The sequence below is a fragment of the Puccinia triticina genome, chromosome 11A, assembly GCF_026914185.1.
Source record: "Puccinia triticina chromosome 11A, complete sequence".
In the NCBI taxonomy this organism is placed as follows: domain Eukaryota; kingdom Fungi; phylum Basidiomycota; class Pucciniomycetes; order Pucciniales; family Pucciniaceae; genus Puccinia; species Puccinia triticina.
Genome location: NC_070568.1, coordinates 6553161 through 6569881, shown reverse-complemented (window position 1 = coordinate 6569881; position 16721 = coordinate 6553161). Strand labels below are relative to the sequence as shown.

Below are 16721 nucleotides of genomic sequence, written 5' to 3'. Positions count from 1 at the left end.
TTGTTAGGCTTAGTCGCCCAGAGCGCCGCGCCATAGGTAATTCTAGGAAATAAAACACTCTTGATCAGTTTCAATCTGTCCGGCTCCCTGGTGCCCCAGCGTGAGTTGCCGAAAATCCTTAGCTGATTGAATGTCCTGTGAGCTTTTTCTTCCAGGGACTTGAAGTTCTTATTGAACAAGAGCTTCCGATCCAACCATACTCCCAACCATTTGACTTCCGTCATTGGCTTAAGGTGTTGAGCCCCGAAGGGGAAATCCTCCTCCGGTACCTTGCCTTTGGTCAGCCAGAGAAATTGAGCTTTGGCTTGATCGAAGATCGCCCCATGGGAATTACCCCATCAAAGCGAATGTTGGCCTTCCTCAATTAACAATCCTCTGGCCACATCCGCTGAGCTAGCCGCGACCAAATGGACCACATCATCCACATAGCCTATCGAAACTGAATCTAGGGTTGTACAGAAATTCTTGATTAGCAATGAATTGTTGTACAAGATATATAAGATCACCGAAAGAGGGGAGCCTTGGGGGAGTCCAATTTTGATGGGGAACGCCGTTGAGGTGAAGTCGTCTAGTCTGATTGTTGTTGCCCTGTCCTTCAAAAAATTGGTGATGATCAATATCAAATATGTAGGGCATTTTAAGCGGAAAAGATAATCAATGAGCCTGTCAGGGTGTACTGAAGGATACACCGACTTCACGTCAAGAAACAATGCAGCCACGACCTTCCCTTCTCTCCATTTTGACTTGACCCAGTGTTCGAAGGCAAAGAGCGCGTCCTCCGTCCCTGAACCCTTGCGACCCCCAAAGTGGCCGTCAGCAAGCACATCAGCCTCTTCGGCCCACGCCGTGAGACGCCTGGCAAGAATGAGCTCAAACAGTTTGCTCATGGTGCTGAGCAATGCGATGGGGCGATATGCCCCCGGGTTAGTGTAGTCGGGTTTACCGTGTTTCCGGATAATCGCCGTGACTGCAACTTTCCAGGAAGCCGGGAATTTGCTTCTTATTAGTATATTATTGTACAATTTTGCCAGGTTGTCTGCTAGGGGAGTGGAAAAGGACTTAAGAAGTTCGTTGGCAATTCCATCTATCCCAGGGGCTTTCCTCGGACGGACCCGCTGGATTGCCAAAGCAACTTCCTCGTTTGATATTGGGGGATAGCTGCCGAATCTACACGACAGGTCCAAATTCACATCCGATAGATCAATTGGTGTCTCTGTCACTGAGGTGCCTTTGAAAAGTAACTTAGCCTGTTGGTGTTTGTCATGCACTATTGCACCGTCCTCACCCTTCAGGGGCAGGACCTCCCCTCCCAACGATTTTGAAGAAAAGCGGAGAACCCTAAAGAGATCACCCTCTTCCGGGTTCTCCAGGAGCTTTCTCCACTTCTGTTGCTTCAGGGATCTAACAAGCAAAAGAAAATAATCATTCCACTGTTTATAACAGTCGCAGGCTTCAGGGGACTTAGCCAATATCATCCATTTCCGTGCCTGGTTACGAGTCCGAAGGACCGGGTCCAAGGTTTTGCGACACCACCAAACCTTAGCTTTGGCCTTATTGGACTGGACCTTGCGCCCGAGCTGCTCCTGGGCCTCTTTCAAACACATTGTCAGTTTCTCGGCGTGTGTGTCTGGGTCCTCAGGGATCTCAGAGGCAAAGGACGATAACTTAGCAGTAATGAGATCAATCTTCCCGTTATCCAACTCCGACCACTTCGGGAGCCTCCAGTGGTAGGAGGGAGATGGCCGCTTCATTGTGAACTGGATCTGAATCGCCTGGTGATCGGACCCAAAGTTCTCACTTGAGATAGCCGTTGAGGCAACCAGCTTGGATCCTAAAAAATTTGCCCAAATCAGGTCAATTGTGAAACCCTTCCCCTTGGATGAAAAGAAAGTGGGAATGTGTCTTGGCGATGCAAGACAAAAACCAAAACGAGAAAGTGAACTTAGCAGGTCTTGGGCCTCTGGCTTGGCTTTCCGAACACCTGGAGGGTTCCAATGCCGGTGGTGCAGGTTGGCATCCATCGCAATGATCATCGCCTGTTGTCGAGAATAGAATCGCGTCAGCCAGCTCTTCAATTCGGGAATTGCGGAAAAGGAGGACGGAGGGTTATAGATGTTCAGGAGCCGAAAGACCTTCCCCGAGGGATGTCTCACTTCCACCCCGACAAAAGTCTGGGAACCCCCCTCGAGTAACCTTATTGACTCCGAGGGGATAGACCGCTGTATATATATAACAGTCTTATGTCTTTCATTCCAACATCTGGGCACATGCTCATAAGCAACATATGAGCGCCAAGCTGCATGTTGAGGCGGGCAGAGATCAATTGAGTTGATCCAAGGTTCCTGAAGCATTAAAATATCAAAAGAAAGAGACAAATTCAAAAGACTTAGCGTGACGGATTGTGAGACATGGCAATTCAGGTTGAGTAGAGAGAAGGCTTCGGGATTGAAGTTTTGAGAAGGGGAGGAGGCGTTGAGGTCATGACGGAGGGCATCAGCAGAGGCGATGTGAGAAGGGGGATCTGGCGAGAAGACTTGAGAGGGGTGCTGCGGTTGGTGTTGAGTGTGGTCGCGGGTTACGTTGGTTGTATATATCATTGAGAGGGTAGGGGTTTTTTGTCGAACCATCCCTTCTTGTAGGGACAAGTTAAGCTGAAGGGGGTATGGTCAACGCCGGTGAAGCCAACGATCTTATTCTTGAGGCCGGCAGTGCAAAGCACACAAGTCTTGACTCCTCCGACACCGTCGGGGCACTCATTTGTTGGGTGTTTGCCCGCGCATTTCGCGCAGCGAGCATCCTCTCGGCACCACTTGCCGAAGTGTCCCATTCGCAAGCATTTAAAGCACTGAGGGGGCCGAGGCTTGAAGCGTTCAGTTCGGTGGAAATCAAAATTCAAAAAGATACCCGACTGTTCAACGCGGCGCGCCAAATCCTTGTTGACGAACGATAGGACGATAGATCCTGCCTTCTTGGCCAAAGGTTCATTGGAACCCATCCATCGAACGCGTGACAGGTCCGACGCTTGAAAGCTGTTCTCGGAGGCAAGCAAGCTCAAATTAGCCGGGTTGCTGATGTCAAAAGATTTAGGGACACCGTGCGCCATCACAGAGTATGTGCTCGGAGTGGCCTCTAAGTCTGAGTGTACTTCCTTCGACCACATGTGTTTGTTGGTCATCAGCCACTTCTGGTGGGCTCGGTTGTTGGTGTAGAACAACACATCCCCCGACGGCAGCATGCTGGCACCGCGGATGGCCACGTACTCTCCGTCGGCTTTGGCATCGAGTTTGACTAGCGCCTTGTTGGCTCTCTGGACTAGGGCGCATTTGGGCACGTCCTTGAGGGTGGTGTTTGCTGGGTTCGAGTGTATGATCACCCGCTTCGGCTTGAGTGAGGCGATGGTCTGGGCGGGTGGAGGACGCGTGATCGGCGCGTGGATTGAACCAGTTAGGCCTGCGGAGGTCGCAGACGCGAAGGATTTGACCGCAGGTGCCGCCGGTTTGGGACCAGTCTTGAAAAGTTTTTCGAACTCGGCCATCTTCTTCATGATAGGGTCGATCCTGGCATCGACCTTGGCATCTACCTTGGCGTTGAGCTGGTCTACGGTGAATTCTAATCGTTGGACCAATCTCTTGTTATTCTCCAAGAGTTCCAGCACCAAGTCCGCGAGTCCGGCATCGAGCGTGACCGAGCCGTTTTCGTCGCGTACACCAAACGTCTTGGTGAGCAGGATATGGAGACTAGACGCGGGGGGTTAGTTGACCGGGCGGGGAGGAAGGTGGGCCTCCAAATCTTCCATCATGTCCGAGTGGTCCGCGGGAAGCGCGCCGGACAATTGAATGGGGTCGGGGGGGCGGTGAGTGGGAAGCATAAGCTGCCCAAGGGGATGGGGGGGAAAGAACTTTTCTGATTTTAGAAGGGGGTTGGTGGGTTTTTTTGAGGTGTCGACGCGTGTAGTGGGGTTTTTTGTGGTTCGCGGCAGAAAAGTGTGGCATGTGCCCTTGTGAGCCACAGACCTCGCGAACTCACAGAAAGGTTCACAGAGGTATCACGGACCGACACCGAGCTCCCTACATAGTCCCTCCAGTCCCGCCTCTCCTAGCTCGGCAGGGAAGTACTGAAACTTCCCCCGAGCTAGGTGAGTAACCTTCCTTTCTCTGCCACTTCCGTCTCCCTTCTCTCTCTCCTTCCTTTTCCTGCAAGTTGTATGTAGAGGGAAGTACTGAAACTTCCCCCGAGCTAGCTCCATTTCCCCTGCAATACAAACAGAGGTTCTAGAAGCTGTTCCGTGCCCTCGCGCCCTCGCCTCGCCCTCGTAACCTCGTCCTCGCCCCTCATCCCTCGCCCAGTGAAGCTCTCCCCGTTGAGAGCTTACAGCCCTTTGGAGGGTATTCTGCACGCTGTAACACTTTGGGGTGGTTTGGGCGCTGCCGTACGCAGATATAAATTTTTCTTTATTTTTGCCATTTTTTGTGAAATTAAATTTTTGACTCCCATTCTGGATATACAGAATTAATTTTCCGACTCCCAAAATTGCCCCGGACCAATTTTGGGTCCTGGAGACCCGGTGCGGACGTCGAAATATGGTCTTCCGGACGTCCGCAACGTTTGGGAGTCGGAAAATTAATTTTTGGGAGTCGATTTTTCAACCCCCTTGATGTAAAGTAAACCGGTGGTAGGCATCATCTGGTTGAGCGTTGATTCATATAGTCATACAATTCAGCTTTGGATTGTCTATTGACGAGCTGAGGTTATTCTGAAAATTGTTTCTTGAAAATGATATGACTGATTTGTTGGATTTCTCCAGCTATCTGTAGGCGGGATCCCTTTCGACCAGATGAAACATGTCTTCGAAGATCGGAAAGCCTTTATAGCGGAAAGCAAGAATAGGATCGTCTTTATCCCATTCGTCCCACCAGGCTGGGTCGAATATCACTCGCTTGCTTCCTTCGTGCCAACCACCACCACTCATGTTTTTTAAACGTTTGAAAGTCCTATACATTTTTTTCAGCTGCATTGTAAAAAACATTCCACAGGTTGAGAGTCAAGATGTGTCCAGCTGTCGTATATATGTCAATGGATAGACTTACTTCGTTGAAGCGAGCTTTACAAGCTGCAGCATCCTTATCCATCGGATGGTCTGTGTCGTACGAGTTAAACTCCTCGGCTGCCTCGGGCCAGACACTTTTGTCAATGCGGTTCATAGGACACGATCGATTGGCTTGTATTCCTTCAAGGATCGAAATTAGAGTAGCATCTTCAGAAGCAGACCATTGAGGTGTTGGCTTAGGTTGTTGAGCTTTGGTAGTTTTCTTCGCTGCTTTGGCGGGTTTCGCGGTTTGAGTTGGTGTTGGGGAATGCTTGCGCTTCTCGACTGATTTTCTTGCAGGACCCGATACGACCTCTATTTCAGGTGACTTGAGACGTGCTTGAGAGGGTCCTCCCGCCATTTTGGATCGTAGTGAGTTGTGGCATGCGATGACTATGAGCGGGAGTTGTTGAGTCTTGAAAGGAGGCTTGGGAAGTTTGGATATACTTCGAAGCCCCCTTTTATCGTGTGAGAGATCGAGTGCCGATCGGGCGCCTGCCGCAGCCGCTTGACCAGCCGATCAACGGCTCGTGATGGAGCCCTTGGCAGCCTTGCACGATCTCATATCTCAACTCATCGTCCCTCATCGCCGGCACTCATCAACCAACTTGATCAACCGGCTGGTGGCGGACATATGGGCAATTCGAATGGAGTTAAGGTTGTCCCCTCCCTTGTTTCCTTTCCAACAGGTGGAAATAAGTGACGACTGATTCATTCGACTGTTCCAGATGGGCTTGTCTGCTGGACGGTATCGCGATTAGTGAGGAGATGTCCATTCAGATTGCCGATGGCATGAAAAATGTGAGTTTTTTGATATTTATTTAAAGCACATTGCGTATTCACATTGGCGTTATACCAGCGCAATCCAAATAAATCCATTGACAAACAGACGTGCAAGAGATAACAACTGAGAAAAAAAAATGCGTCACAGATCAAATGCCTTACGAATCTGGTGGTCCTTCATGAACGTCTATCCTGCTCAACTTTCATATGCTCAAAGTCATTATGGAAGGCACGCTGTGAGCCAGGCTGGCAACCTATCTGCATAGACCTATCGAGCAGGCCTCTCAAAATTGCAAGTTCCGTTCCAGACAGACCAGAATGTCACCTATGCTCTGGCAATCGATCTCATACTGGCTGTAGGAATACGTGTTTATATACAGTTGGAACATCTTCCCGGACCCGTCATGCGTGCACTTGAAACTTGCGAAACTTCCGGCCAGCTTCAAACCTCTAACCGGATCATAGTCGAGCTTCAGCCGGCATCGACACTTGTAAGCCTTGCGGGGCTATTCCTGGGTTACCCCTGCACCTACTGTAATTGTTCCTCAAACCAACTAGTCACTGGTCCCTTGAAGGTGGTTCAGGTGGCTCTCTTAAAGCCCACCCCGTCGGCTGAAAGCTTACCGGACATCCTGCCATCGCGGTACGCTTATTTTCAAATCTCATAAGCAAACAATCCTCATTATTTTCCTTGTAGTTGCTGATTGAGAGGCGGAAATTCACAAAATCAGGTATCAACTAATGGCTTTCAGCTTCCCAGCTGAATTCGATCACCCGGGATCACTTCTAGAATTGAACAAATTGATTGATAGGCTCAAGCATAAGATTCAAGACAAGTTGAGATCAACTGGATGTTCATATGGCTGGGTGACAGTGGAGATACACGTGGAACATACTGTTGGTATTGAGCGAGTCGCACTGTAGACTCTGTTGATTGAATTGGTTGCTTTCATTGCTACGCACAAAACTTTTGAGAACCATTGCAAATGTTTTCTTGTTCAAGCTGACTCAACAATGTCTCGTGTGTTGAACATTTGTGAGCGTCAGGTTATCCAGTTTGCCTATGCCAAAGTGGCAATCCAGTAAACATGGAAAGAGTAGGGGCAAGCGCTGCACCAAGCAGTGCTTCTCCCATGCGGACATGAGAAAGCCGCAAATTTCGACGACATTTATTATTAGATGTGTGAAACTAGATGCCGCCAATGGATACAAAAGGTTGAGCAGAGAAAAATTTGAAGGGGTAAAAGATTGGAACAACAAATTGGATGATCAGAGAGCAAGCAAAATGGAACAACACGTGTGGCGGATGATCAATGAGACAGAAGGGGGGGGGACGGATCAAAGAGACGGGCAGAAACTGCACAGAAGCCAACGATCGAGATTACAAGAAAAGAAAATTAAAGAAACGGTCGCGAAGAAGAAATCGGAGAGAAATGATGGTGACACTGGGGTTCCGCAAGGCGACTTCTCTCTATGCTAGATACACTTTTACATTAACAAGTGACGGAACGGTTGGAGAAAGAGAACAATGTGAGTGGATGTGGATGTATCAACAGTATGAGACAGAATGCTAATTTGGAGAGTGTCATGAAACAACAGAATGTGACCCAAAAGTATCGACGTGGCGATGTGAAGCTGAAATCGTTTGACCCACCTAAGCAAAACTCGACAAGTTTGGTCGTGGGTTGTCAATTAGCACTAGAACCAGCTAAGCTAGGGCGCGCTTGCTGATACATAGAAACTAATGAACATGATGCCAACATAAAGAACGAATGAAAGCATGCTTCCATCGACTTGGTGCCCTTGGCCACTGGGTTTTTCCTCTGGAGTGGTCGTGTTTCCTTGTGGGTTTTCGGGCGCTGGGGGAGGAGTCGGGGCGGGGGGGTTGCTGGGCTGCGGGTCTTTCCCTTCTCCAGAAGATACGGTCGGAGTGTCGGGCGTCTGCTGGGGGTTTTCGGGCGTCTTGGGCTGCTCTGGATTTCCTCCAGAGGTGACTGGTGGAGTGTCGGCGGGCGGGGCTTCTTTCTTTTCACCATTACATGGTGGTTTATCCGCCTTGCAGCCATCTCCTTGAAGGTTTGGATTGGTAGGGTACTAGAAAACAAATGATAAATGGGTTAAAAAAACTGAGTTTGGCTGATTTTACAGTATGTGGTCCGAGAAGCTTGGCTTACTTGAGTAGGGCAAGTGCTACCTTTAGCCAACTTTAGGAATTGATCAAAGGTCTTGTCCCCAGAGTCGGGGGGGTTGACAGCGAAGACCATTCCGGAAGTGCAATGGTGGAGAGTAGCACACATGAACCACAGCGGTTTACTGTCATCTGTTATTTGGATCTTCCAGGTCTTGCCTGTACTTTTTTGCTCTTCACTGACTTTGACTGGAAAGCGGAAAAAGTTGGGCGATCAGGAATTGCCTTCGGCTGACTTGGGTATCAGTTCACCCGATTAGGGAAAACTCACCAAATCCAGAGTCTAATCCGGTCGGTGTTGGGCCTGCATCAGTTTTGTCGGTGCCAAGCTTCGAATCCGTATTGGCAGAATCGGTCTTGGCATCCTGTCCGGACGCGGGAGGCACGCCAAACCCAGGGATCGCGGGGGCAGTCGCGGGGGCAGTTGCGTCTGGGCCAAGGGAAGCTGTTGCGTCTTGGCCTGTGGGAGCGGTGTTCAGCTGAGTAGTACCGTCGAGCGGCTGTGCGTTCTCACTGGCCGAAAGGTCGACTTGTTGCACTCCGTCACCGATGGGCGAATTCTCGTCTCTACGAAGTAACCTCTTCCTCAAGTAAGCAAAGCTGTAGCTTTGCAAGCTGCGTTTCTTCTTGGAGCTTTCGCCGCATTTTTTGCACTTTCCGTCTTCGATCTTGCACTTCGAGTCGCTTGGTGACTTGCTCTGAGCGTCACAGTCCGTCGAAGTTTGACACTGCCCAGAGACCTCTATGCATTTGGCCTCGCAGGTTTTTTCTTTTGGGCTTGTGGGCTGTGGCCCCGTTGGATATTCGGACGACGGTGGGGCCGGGCAGAGACACTGAGGCGTGGTTGGTGGTGGGGTTGAAGGGTCTTTAGAGGTAGGAGGGCTTTGGGGAGAGTCAGGGACGTCTACTGGCGTAGTTGGTTCTGTGGGGGGCGAAGCAGTGGGGGTATTTGGGATCTTCGAGGGATCACCAAAAGTAGGATAATCTGCTCCAGTAGGGGGTTGCGGGCTCCCACTGGGAGGCTGTTGCTCGCTTGGCGGGGGCTGTTGCTCCTTAGGCGGAGGCTGTTGATCGCCAGTAGGAGGAGGAGGCTGCGCTCCCCCAGTGGGAGGTTGCAGGCCGCCAGTGGGATAGTCTCCTGAGCCGCCAGTAGGATAATTCGACGGGCCAGTTTTAGCATCGGTGATGGTGCAGAAGGAATCCGACGGTGGATTCAAGCCGGCGCAAGGGTTATTGAAATGGGTCTGGGTTAAAGTGTGTCCGCTGGAATAGCAAAAGGGGAGTAAAAGGAGAGAAAGACTACATTTAGAAGGGTGCAACTACCATAAGATCGGAACCGGACCCAGCGTACAAGTACTTACTCCTGGAAAAAGACAAAGGTGATGGTGTCCCCCTTTTTAGCGGATATGTGGGAGGGTTCGAAGCCTGATGTTCCTCCGCCTTTTCCTACTGTCACCTTGTGGTCAGTTCCGGCAGGATCTGTCGTTTTTACCCCCGCCATTAGGTACATGGTGCCCAAGAGGCATGTTCTGGGTGTAAGCTTCATCGTTAGAGATATCTCTGTGGCTCCGGTCTTTGATGGTGATGGAACGTCCTTGATCTATGACTCGGGAAAGGTTTATGGCTACGCCTATCTAATTTAGTAGCAGGTTGGCGGCTACTCTCGAGGAGACAAATAATAGTTATGAGGATGATTTGGAGTAACGATTGGCGTGGCGATTGAAATAAAAATAAAGAATTTCTTGGACGGACGTAGGGGGGGAGGGGGTAGGCTTGTCAGCGGGTAAGATGGGAAGGCTTTATAGTGAGATAATGGTAGGGAAAACTAGCGAGGCAGGTGCTTGGGGGAGGCGTTAAGTTTTTGTCGAGTGAAATGCTAATGAGGGGCACGACGGGCGCCATTAGAAGCCAGACGGGGAATGTAAAAAACCCTTCCAGCCTGAAACTCGATACACCCATACAAGAAAACCATGGATAGCGTGAGCTGAGGGTATTCGGCACCACGAAAACGCATGCGATGTCCCCCTCGATATGCGCCAATGACCGTTGTCCGAGTAACCATTGGCAAAGCGCTGTTTCTGCTGGCACCTGCTTGGCCGTTTTCGGAGACTGATGCGCCTCCAAGTCACGCCTGGGTGTGAAGGGAGAACGCCACAGAAGGAACAAGGACTCTTTGTGAGACCGCCGTCTCCGAGTCTGTCTAGATAGCGTCAGGGTCTTCCTTCCACTAGCGCCGGCGCTCGTTGCCATCGGGACCAGAATGTCTGGTTGTCGAAAGCAGCCAAGTTCCGTCCGAATCCTTCCAAATTTCATTTGTATCCATCCGAGTCGTGTTGGCCATCGGTCATTCGTGACTCAACTTCGCGTCGTGCACCACACGACATAAAGCCTTCCCAGTATATGCGCCGAATTGGACACACCGATAGAGCAGGAAGAATTTATTCAAGACTCGCTGCCATGATACGGCGTAGGTACCCTGGCCATTGAGCGGAAGAAAGCATGTGAACCCCTTTTTTCTTCAAGCGGCCAAGGGTTTGGTTATTCATCAACTGATGAGGAATTGAGGGCATACTCCCGATTGAGGTAGCCCCGACGCGATGGCGCCGCCATTGGGTTTGAGTGGGGCCCCAACGTCATGTCTCGCAAAGATGCTTCAAGGACTGCCGCTGATAGCTTGCAAGCGGAGAGTGAAAAGTGTTTGAGTGATCATTGGCTTGATAGAGTGTATTACAAGGTAGAATTGATTTATAATCATGCATGTTCTTGCGAATTGCTTTTTGAACTGGACGATCAGGTCATCGCAACACCTCCAGGGGGGATCTCTAAGATAGGTTTCTCAAAATCCATCCCGCTTTCAATATGATTTAAAGAAATTATACTCGGGGCGGGGGGTAAATGTTGAGCAAGAAATGAGGACAGAAAACACAGCCTTGAAGACCAGCTTGCACAAAGCTGGAGTGTAGATATGGCAGGATTTGCTTTTATGTTACTATGTATGCATTAGATTAGACGATCGAGAGACTAAAAGGAAAAGGAAGACGCGCTCTGATACCTCGTCCTTCGCGTTAACACGTACGTTGTTTGGGTGTATCTTTGTGTGAGAGTGTGTGTCAAAGAGACTGAGGTGTGTCATAGACATTGAGTAACCGGTATGAAAGGAAAAGCAATAGTGTTTTCGTGTGTGCTTGTGTGTTTAAAGGAAAGAGAGAAACAATGATGATTCGAGACAAGAATAGTGACAACAACAAGGATACAAAACAAACTGATATTCAGGGAGCAGAAACAAGAGAAGATACAATTCCCAACCCCAACAGAGAGAGAGAACAAAGAAGAGGATTAATTGTGAGAAGCCGGATGCTGATTGTCAAGATCGTGGAGGTTATGGTCGAGCTGAATATGGTTGGAGTCGAAGCCGAGAGGAGCAGCGAGGGAGCCAGACCTTCCGCTAAACCTGCGCATTTTACCGAGGGCTTTTTCGGAGCGTTCGACGGGAGTGATGATGGTCTCGTCGAAAGGGTCATTGTTGCTGTTGTTGTTCGTATGGGGATTGATGGCATGAGGAGGAGGAGGAGGAGGGGCTGGTCGTGGGGATTTGGGGGCCGGAGGACGGGAGGAGGAAGAGTGGACGTAGAACTCATCATCGGCGGATGAGTGCGAGTTCCTGTCGGGAACAAAGTAGCCGATGGGTTGTTGTTGGACAGGGTCGGCGCGCAGCCTGGGCGAGGGCAATTCGATGCTAGGACGGGAGGAGGAGGAGGAGCCGCCGGCGACGGGCCCGTCGTCGGCGGTGAGCAACGAGCTCGTCCGCGGGTACCGGCCGGCTTGGTGTTTCGACAGTTCCTTGGCCTCTTGAAGCTCGCGCTCGGCTCGGGCCAGGCTTTCGACCTCGTCGTACTGTCGAAAGGCGTCGACCAGCTCGGTGTTCACTGACAGTAACAGCGACAGGAGCTGCTCTTCCCGTGAACTCCCACGCTCCCCATTCGGAGCCCCCTCGTTCTCATATGGATTTGTTCGCCCTACCCGCGGCTCTCGTGGTTGGGCCGATTGAGCGGCAGCCGCTTGTCGTTCATAATAGGCTCGGGCGTGCTCGGCTTGTTCGGTCGCCCAAGGGATATCATCCATCAGTTGGTTTCGGCTCTGATAACACTTCGTGTAAAATTCCTATAAATATAAAACAAGAAACATATCAAGTTAGCAGATTGGTTGTGTGCAAGGGATTTTCTGAGAAGGAGGGGGGTATTAACCTGGATGATTTCGTTAGACTCCATTTCAGATGGATGGGTGAACGCGAGGGCCTCAATCAGCAGCCTAGCATTACACCTTGCTATCTCAGCCTCTTCCCGGACGTCGCGCATTGCTGGGATCGTCTGTTGCACGGCCTCGAGGGTCGGCTGGGGTGGGTACAGACCTGTTGCCTGTTGCTGGGGTGGAGGGCCGGGTGTCGGATTGACTGGGATGGGTGCAAACATCCCATCGGATGCATTCAGCGGGGTCCCACTATACACAAACATTTTGTCAGTCGTAACTCATTGGCTGGGTGATGGGGTCAGAAACACGTACTTCAAGGGCGCGTCACTGGGCTTGACTTTGTTGTAAAAATGGGTGAATGCACTTAAATCTTCATCATGCTGAGAAGAGTGTTTTGATTAGAAATCATGGGTGTTTACTGCTGGGCAAGTTGGATGTATGTACCTGAAATTCATGACCAAGGATAGCGAATGCTTGAAAAAGGATCTCTTTGACGGGCTGCTTTCGGCTACTCTTTGCGGATTTGTGGTAGACATCTTCGAGTACGTCGAGTAATTTCTTCACGACAAGAACTGTGTTGTTTTCTCTCGTTAGAGAAGATAATCAGCAAGTCTCATGGAAGTAGAGATTGGTGTGAGTGACTGACGTCTGAATCGGTCAGATGAATTCAAGACAAGGATGACGGTAAGCTGAGAGGGAAGCAAGCAGAGCCTCAGCAGTCATAGATATATGCGAATATATATTTTTTCGGGTTAACTGACTCTGATAGCCCTTATCTGGATGGGTTGTTTTGCGGATGTTTTGATGAGTTTCTTGAGTGACTTGACGGCTTCCCGTGATTCTGGTTCGCTTTTCGAGAGTCTGTCGGAGAGTTCGAGGATGTGTGGCCAGTTTTGGAGATGGGTGTCGTGTTTACAGGCCCAGTCGATTGTCTGCTCGACGAGTGATTGGTTTGAGGGGGAGGGTGTTCTGAGCTGGGCCGTTGCTGGGGATGGGTGGGGCTGGATGAGCCGTGCGAAGAGGCTCTGCTTCTTGATGCTATTCCCCGGTGGCTGTGGTGGTTTCTGGGATGACAGCATGTTGTTATCGTTTGGGAGTGTCCGTTCTGGGAAAGCTGAGTTTGAGTTGTATCCTGCTGGGGGGGATGGTGGTTGTTGGCTGGCTGGGGGTCGTCTGCTGGCGGCCAGGAGGTTTCTCATCGCACTGGGCTCAGTGCTGGGCGCGAGCGGAGTGCTGTGCTGAAAGAGGGAAGAATCCCTTGGCTCGGCGTCGCCGTCGACCCTCACAGCCACTACACTACATACAGCAGCTGGGTACATAAATAAATAAACACCCCTCACAGGAGGCCAACCCACTTCCCATTTAATGTTTGATCACCTCAAAACATTCATCTTGCACCTGATGATTTCAAACGTGCACTCTCTTAAAATCATCACAAAAATAAGCTGTGAAGCATCAAAATATCCATATGGAAAACTGAGCAGAGCACAGACCAGAACACAATGTGTAAGGAAAACAGCCAGGATTGAGATGCAGAAATCTGCCAGACAAAGGAAAGTTCAAAGATAACAACAAGTGGAGGACAACAAATGTCAAAAAAGAATGGCATGTTGAAAGTACTTCTCATGAGATGTAAAATTCATCAATGTTTTTTTTCTTGGACAATGGTGTCCAGACTGGGCTAGATGATCATAAACAGGAGCAAAAATGAGAAACAAGGAAGAAAAATATCATCCAAAATAATAAGGTGAAAGATTGGGTGATGTGGGTGGAAGTACAGAAGTGAGTGATTGATACAGCAAATGTGTATTCAGTACCACTCATAAAAGACCGTCAACCAGCTTATTGTCCCAATGCCTTTATAAAAATCAATGGGGAAGAAGATCAGTTTAAACTTTAACTTTAAGGGTTTTTTTTTTTTTTTGTAAAAGAGAATGGAATGATTCAGGAATATGAAATGCATTGTGAGACTGACCCCTGATGCCCAAATGACCTCACCCATGAGAACTCAACACAAAAAACATAAACAAAATGAAAAGTGAAAATAAATAAAGACGAGAACAAGAAGTTTCAAAACTGCCGCTCCGAAATGCACACGGATCCAAGAGAAATCTACAGAGAGGGTTGAGCCGAATACGAGAAGTTTGCCGTCGCCAGACATCCAGACCGGGATCCGGGTATATGGGCCTCTGCACGTCATTTGAAGCGGCCACAAATCTTGAAATTTCCACCGGATTTGGGACTCCAGTAACAGGATCCTGGCTGGAAATGGGAGTCTGTAGACCAATATCTAGCAAGACAAGCTCCTTAGTATGCAAGTCTAGCACATACGGATTTGTGTATATATTCGCAGGTACTGCTCGACAGACTGGACAGGATTTGTTCCAGCCCTTTAACCAACTTTGAATACAGTCGTGGTGGAACCGGTGTTTGCATCCCAGCATAACTGCCTGTGACGGCGCTTCTATAACAAGTTCTTCTATGCACATTGGACATTCCTCGGCTTCTTGATCGTTTTGACCAGCGGCTTGCAATCCACTGTGTTCATGGAGAGGATCTGGAACCAGGATGGGTTTTGGTGCGGACATCACTGTACTGCTTGGTGTAGTGGGTGGTTGGAGACTGGAATTTCCTGAGCTAGGCCTCCTTTCTTCATCATCACGATCAATTGTAATCCGGATCTCAGGCTTCTCCATAAATACACATTCCCACAAATTCATCAGGTCGTGGTCCCCACCCAGGTCAATGGGAGGTTTAAAATTAATATCAAAAAGATCAGGAGATGGGGCACACTCACACATGTATTCTGATTGGACGGTCCACTATCCACAGTCGGCGCAACTGAGGTTGATGGCTCTTGATGGAAATCAATTAGGGTGGAGTCACTGAATGAGGTCCCTGTTATTCGTGGACCTGACAAGCGAGAGGGTTGTTGACTATTTCTCAGTGAAAATTCAGCCCCTATAAAGATCCCTCCAAGAAGTGGCTACAAGAAAAAAAAAGCATTGGGTGTAAGCTTTTACAATTGAATTGAATTAAAATCAATGATTTGCGGCAGAAAAATATTGAGTAGGATTCTTAACTGTTAGGAGTATTAAACAAGCAACCATATCCACAAATTATGAGCTTGGGAATGCAATTGGTTCCAAATCATATAAGCGGTCAATAAAACTGAAGAGGGGGGGATAATGATATCTTGTTATTTTTTCCTTGCAGTTAAGATTTATTTCCAGTATGCTACAGATAGAAGTCAAACGTGATGTTGCTCTGACAGCATGAATGAATATTGATATAAATCCATCATTGATACATACATACTGATGTCTCAGCAAGTGGTACCATTTTGCAAGTTTTGATGATTCCAAGTTTCAATTCTTGAAAACCTCTCTGAAGATGGATAAAAAGTATGTATTTGAAAAGGGTTGTAGTATGAATTGGCTGCTTTAAAAGTAGAATTTCCAAAACCATGGATAAAATTAAGGGCACATATGCAGAGATCCAAATCAGAAAATGATTTCTAAACCAAGAAAGGACTTCCAAGAGCCTATCAAGCATCTTGAATGACAGTACAGCTGTTACAAGAGAGGATGTGCTTCTGGTCAGCTGTTATGAGCTGTGGTATAGGCTCCACAGCCCAGTCTTCCTTGTACATAGCTTACACGTGCATGTCACCAACAGCACTCTCAAGGTCCAAGAGCTGGAGCTCCCAGGATGCCTCCTCATCCTGCAATCTATGTACCATATTAGGATCCTGAACCCCTGTTAACCCAGGCTTCCTCTTTCTCTCCCAAGACTAGACTATAACATCAGACCAGCCGGCCACATCCAAGTATGTTCATCCAGATCTGGTGTGATCATTTCCTGGGTCTTTTAAATCAGATTTAATTAGGCCCTGTTTGGACATTGTATTATATGTGATAAATAATTGGATTTATAACATGCAACCCCAAATTTACCCCTATTTGCATCAAATTCTAGACCCCCAGGGGTTGCGTGTTATAAATATGATGATTTATAAAATACAAAACAGATAAAAAAGAGGGGCTTAACTGTGACATGCTTTATCTTCATCTGCTCAATAGGCCCTTGGGAGTTGAAGTGTTGAAATATACTCATAATTATGATCTGGTTAGAATCTGATTTTGGCACTGCTTTGATTTCTGAATCTGTGCCACTAATTTCTCTGTTTTAAGGTCTTCTTGTAGAAGGGCCTGTTAATTATACAACCATGTTCAAATAACTGAAAAGTATACATATGTGGAGAAGTGCCTACAACTTGAAACTTGGATTCAGTGAAACTTGCAAAAGATTTTGCCCCTTTCTGGGACTTTCAGTATCAGGGGCAGCTTCACATCAACATTCACACACACTGCCAGGACAGCCATTGATTCTTGCTTCTTTCTGTAGCGGACTGGA

General features: G+C 48.6%; 4 protein-coding genes across 4 annotated transcripts; 1 reads left to right on the top strand and 3 right to left on the bottom strand.

Moving 5' to 3' along the window:
* Positions 1-4804: 4804 nt before the first annotated feature.
* PtA15_11A676 (uncharacterized protein) lies at positions 4805-5447 on the bottom strand (the record flags this gene model as incomplete). The annotated part of the gene is made up of 2 exons (XM_053161609.1): positions 4805-5008; positions 5088-5447. The coding sequence occupies 2 exons, from the start codon at positions 5445-5447 to the stop codon at positions 4805-4807; spliced, it is 564 nt and encodes a 187-aa protein (XP_053025539.1).
* A 172-nt stretch (positions 5448-5619) lies between these two features.
* On the top strand, positions 5620-6537 carry PtA15_11A675 (uncharacterized protein; the record flags this gene model as incomplete). The annotated part of the gene is made up of 3 exons (XM_053161608.1): positions 5620-5744; positions 5815-5887; positions 6250-6537. 3 exons carry the CDS (start codon positions 5620-5622, stop codon positions 6535-6537), a joined length of 486 nt encoding a protein of 161 aa, XP_053025538.1.
* A 1045-nt stretch (positions 6538-7582) lies between these two features.
* Positions 7583-9567, bottom strand: PtA15_11A674 (uncharacterized protein; the record flags this gene model as incomplete). Its single annotated transcript, XM_053161607.1, has 4 exons — positions 7583-7963; positions 8044-8246; positions 8329-9320; positions 9419-9567. The coding sequence occupies 4 exons, from the start codon at positions 9565-9567 to the stop codon at positions 7583-7585; spliced, it is 1725 nt and encodes a 574-aa protein (XP_053025537.1).
* Positions 9568-11393: 1826 nt separating this feature from the next.
* Positions 11394-13504, bottom strand: PtA15_11A673 (uncharacterized protein; the record flags this gene model as incomplete). The annotated part of the gene is made up of 7 exons (XM_053161606.1): positions 11394-11583; positions 11872-12218; positions 12302-12554; positions 12618-12685; positions 12750-12877; positions 12952-12994; positions 13067-13504. The coding sequence occupies 7 exons, from the start codon at positions 13502-13504 to the stop codon at positions 11394-11396; spliced, it is 1467 nt and encodes a 488-aa protein (XP_053025536.1).
* Positions 13505-16721: the final 3217 nt, after the last annotated feature.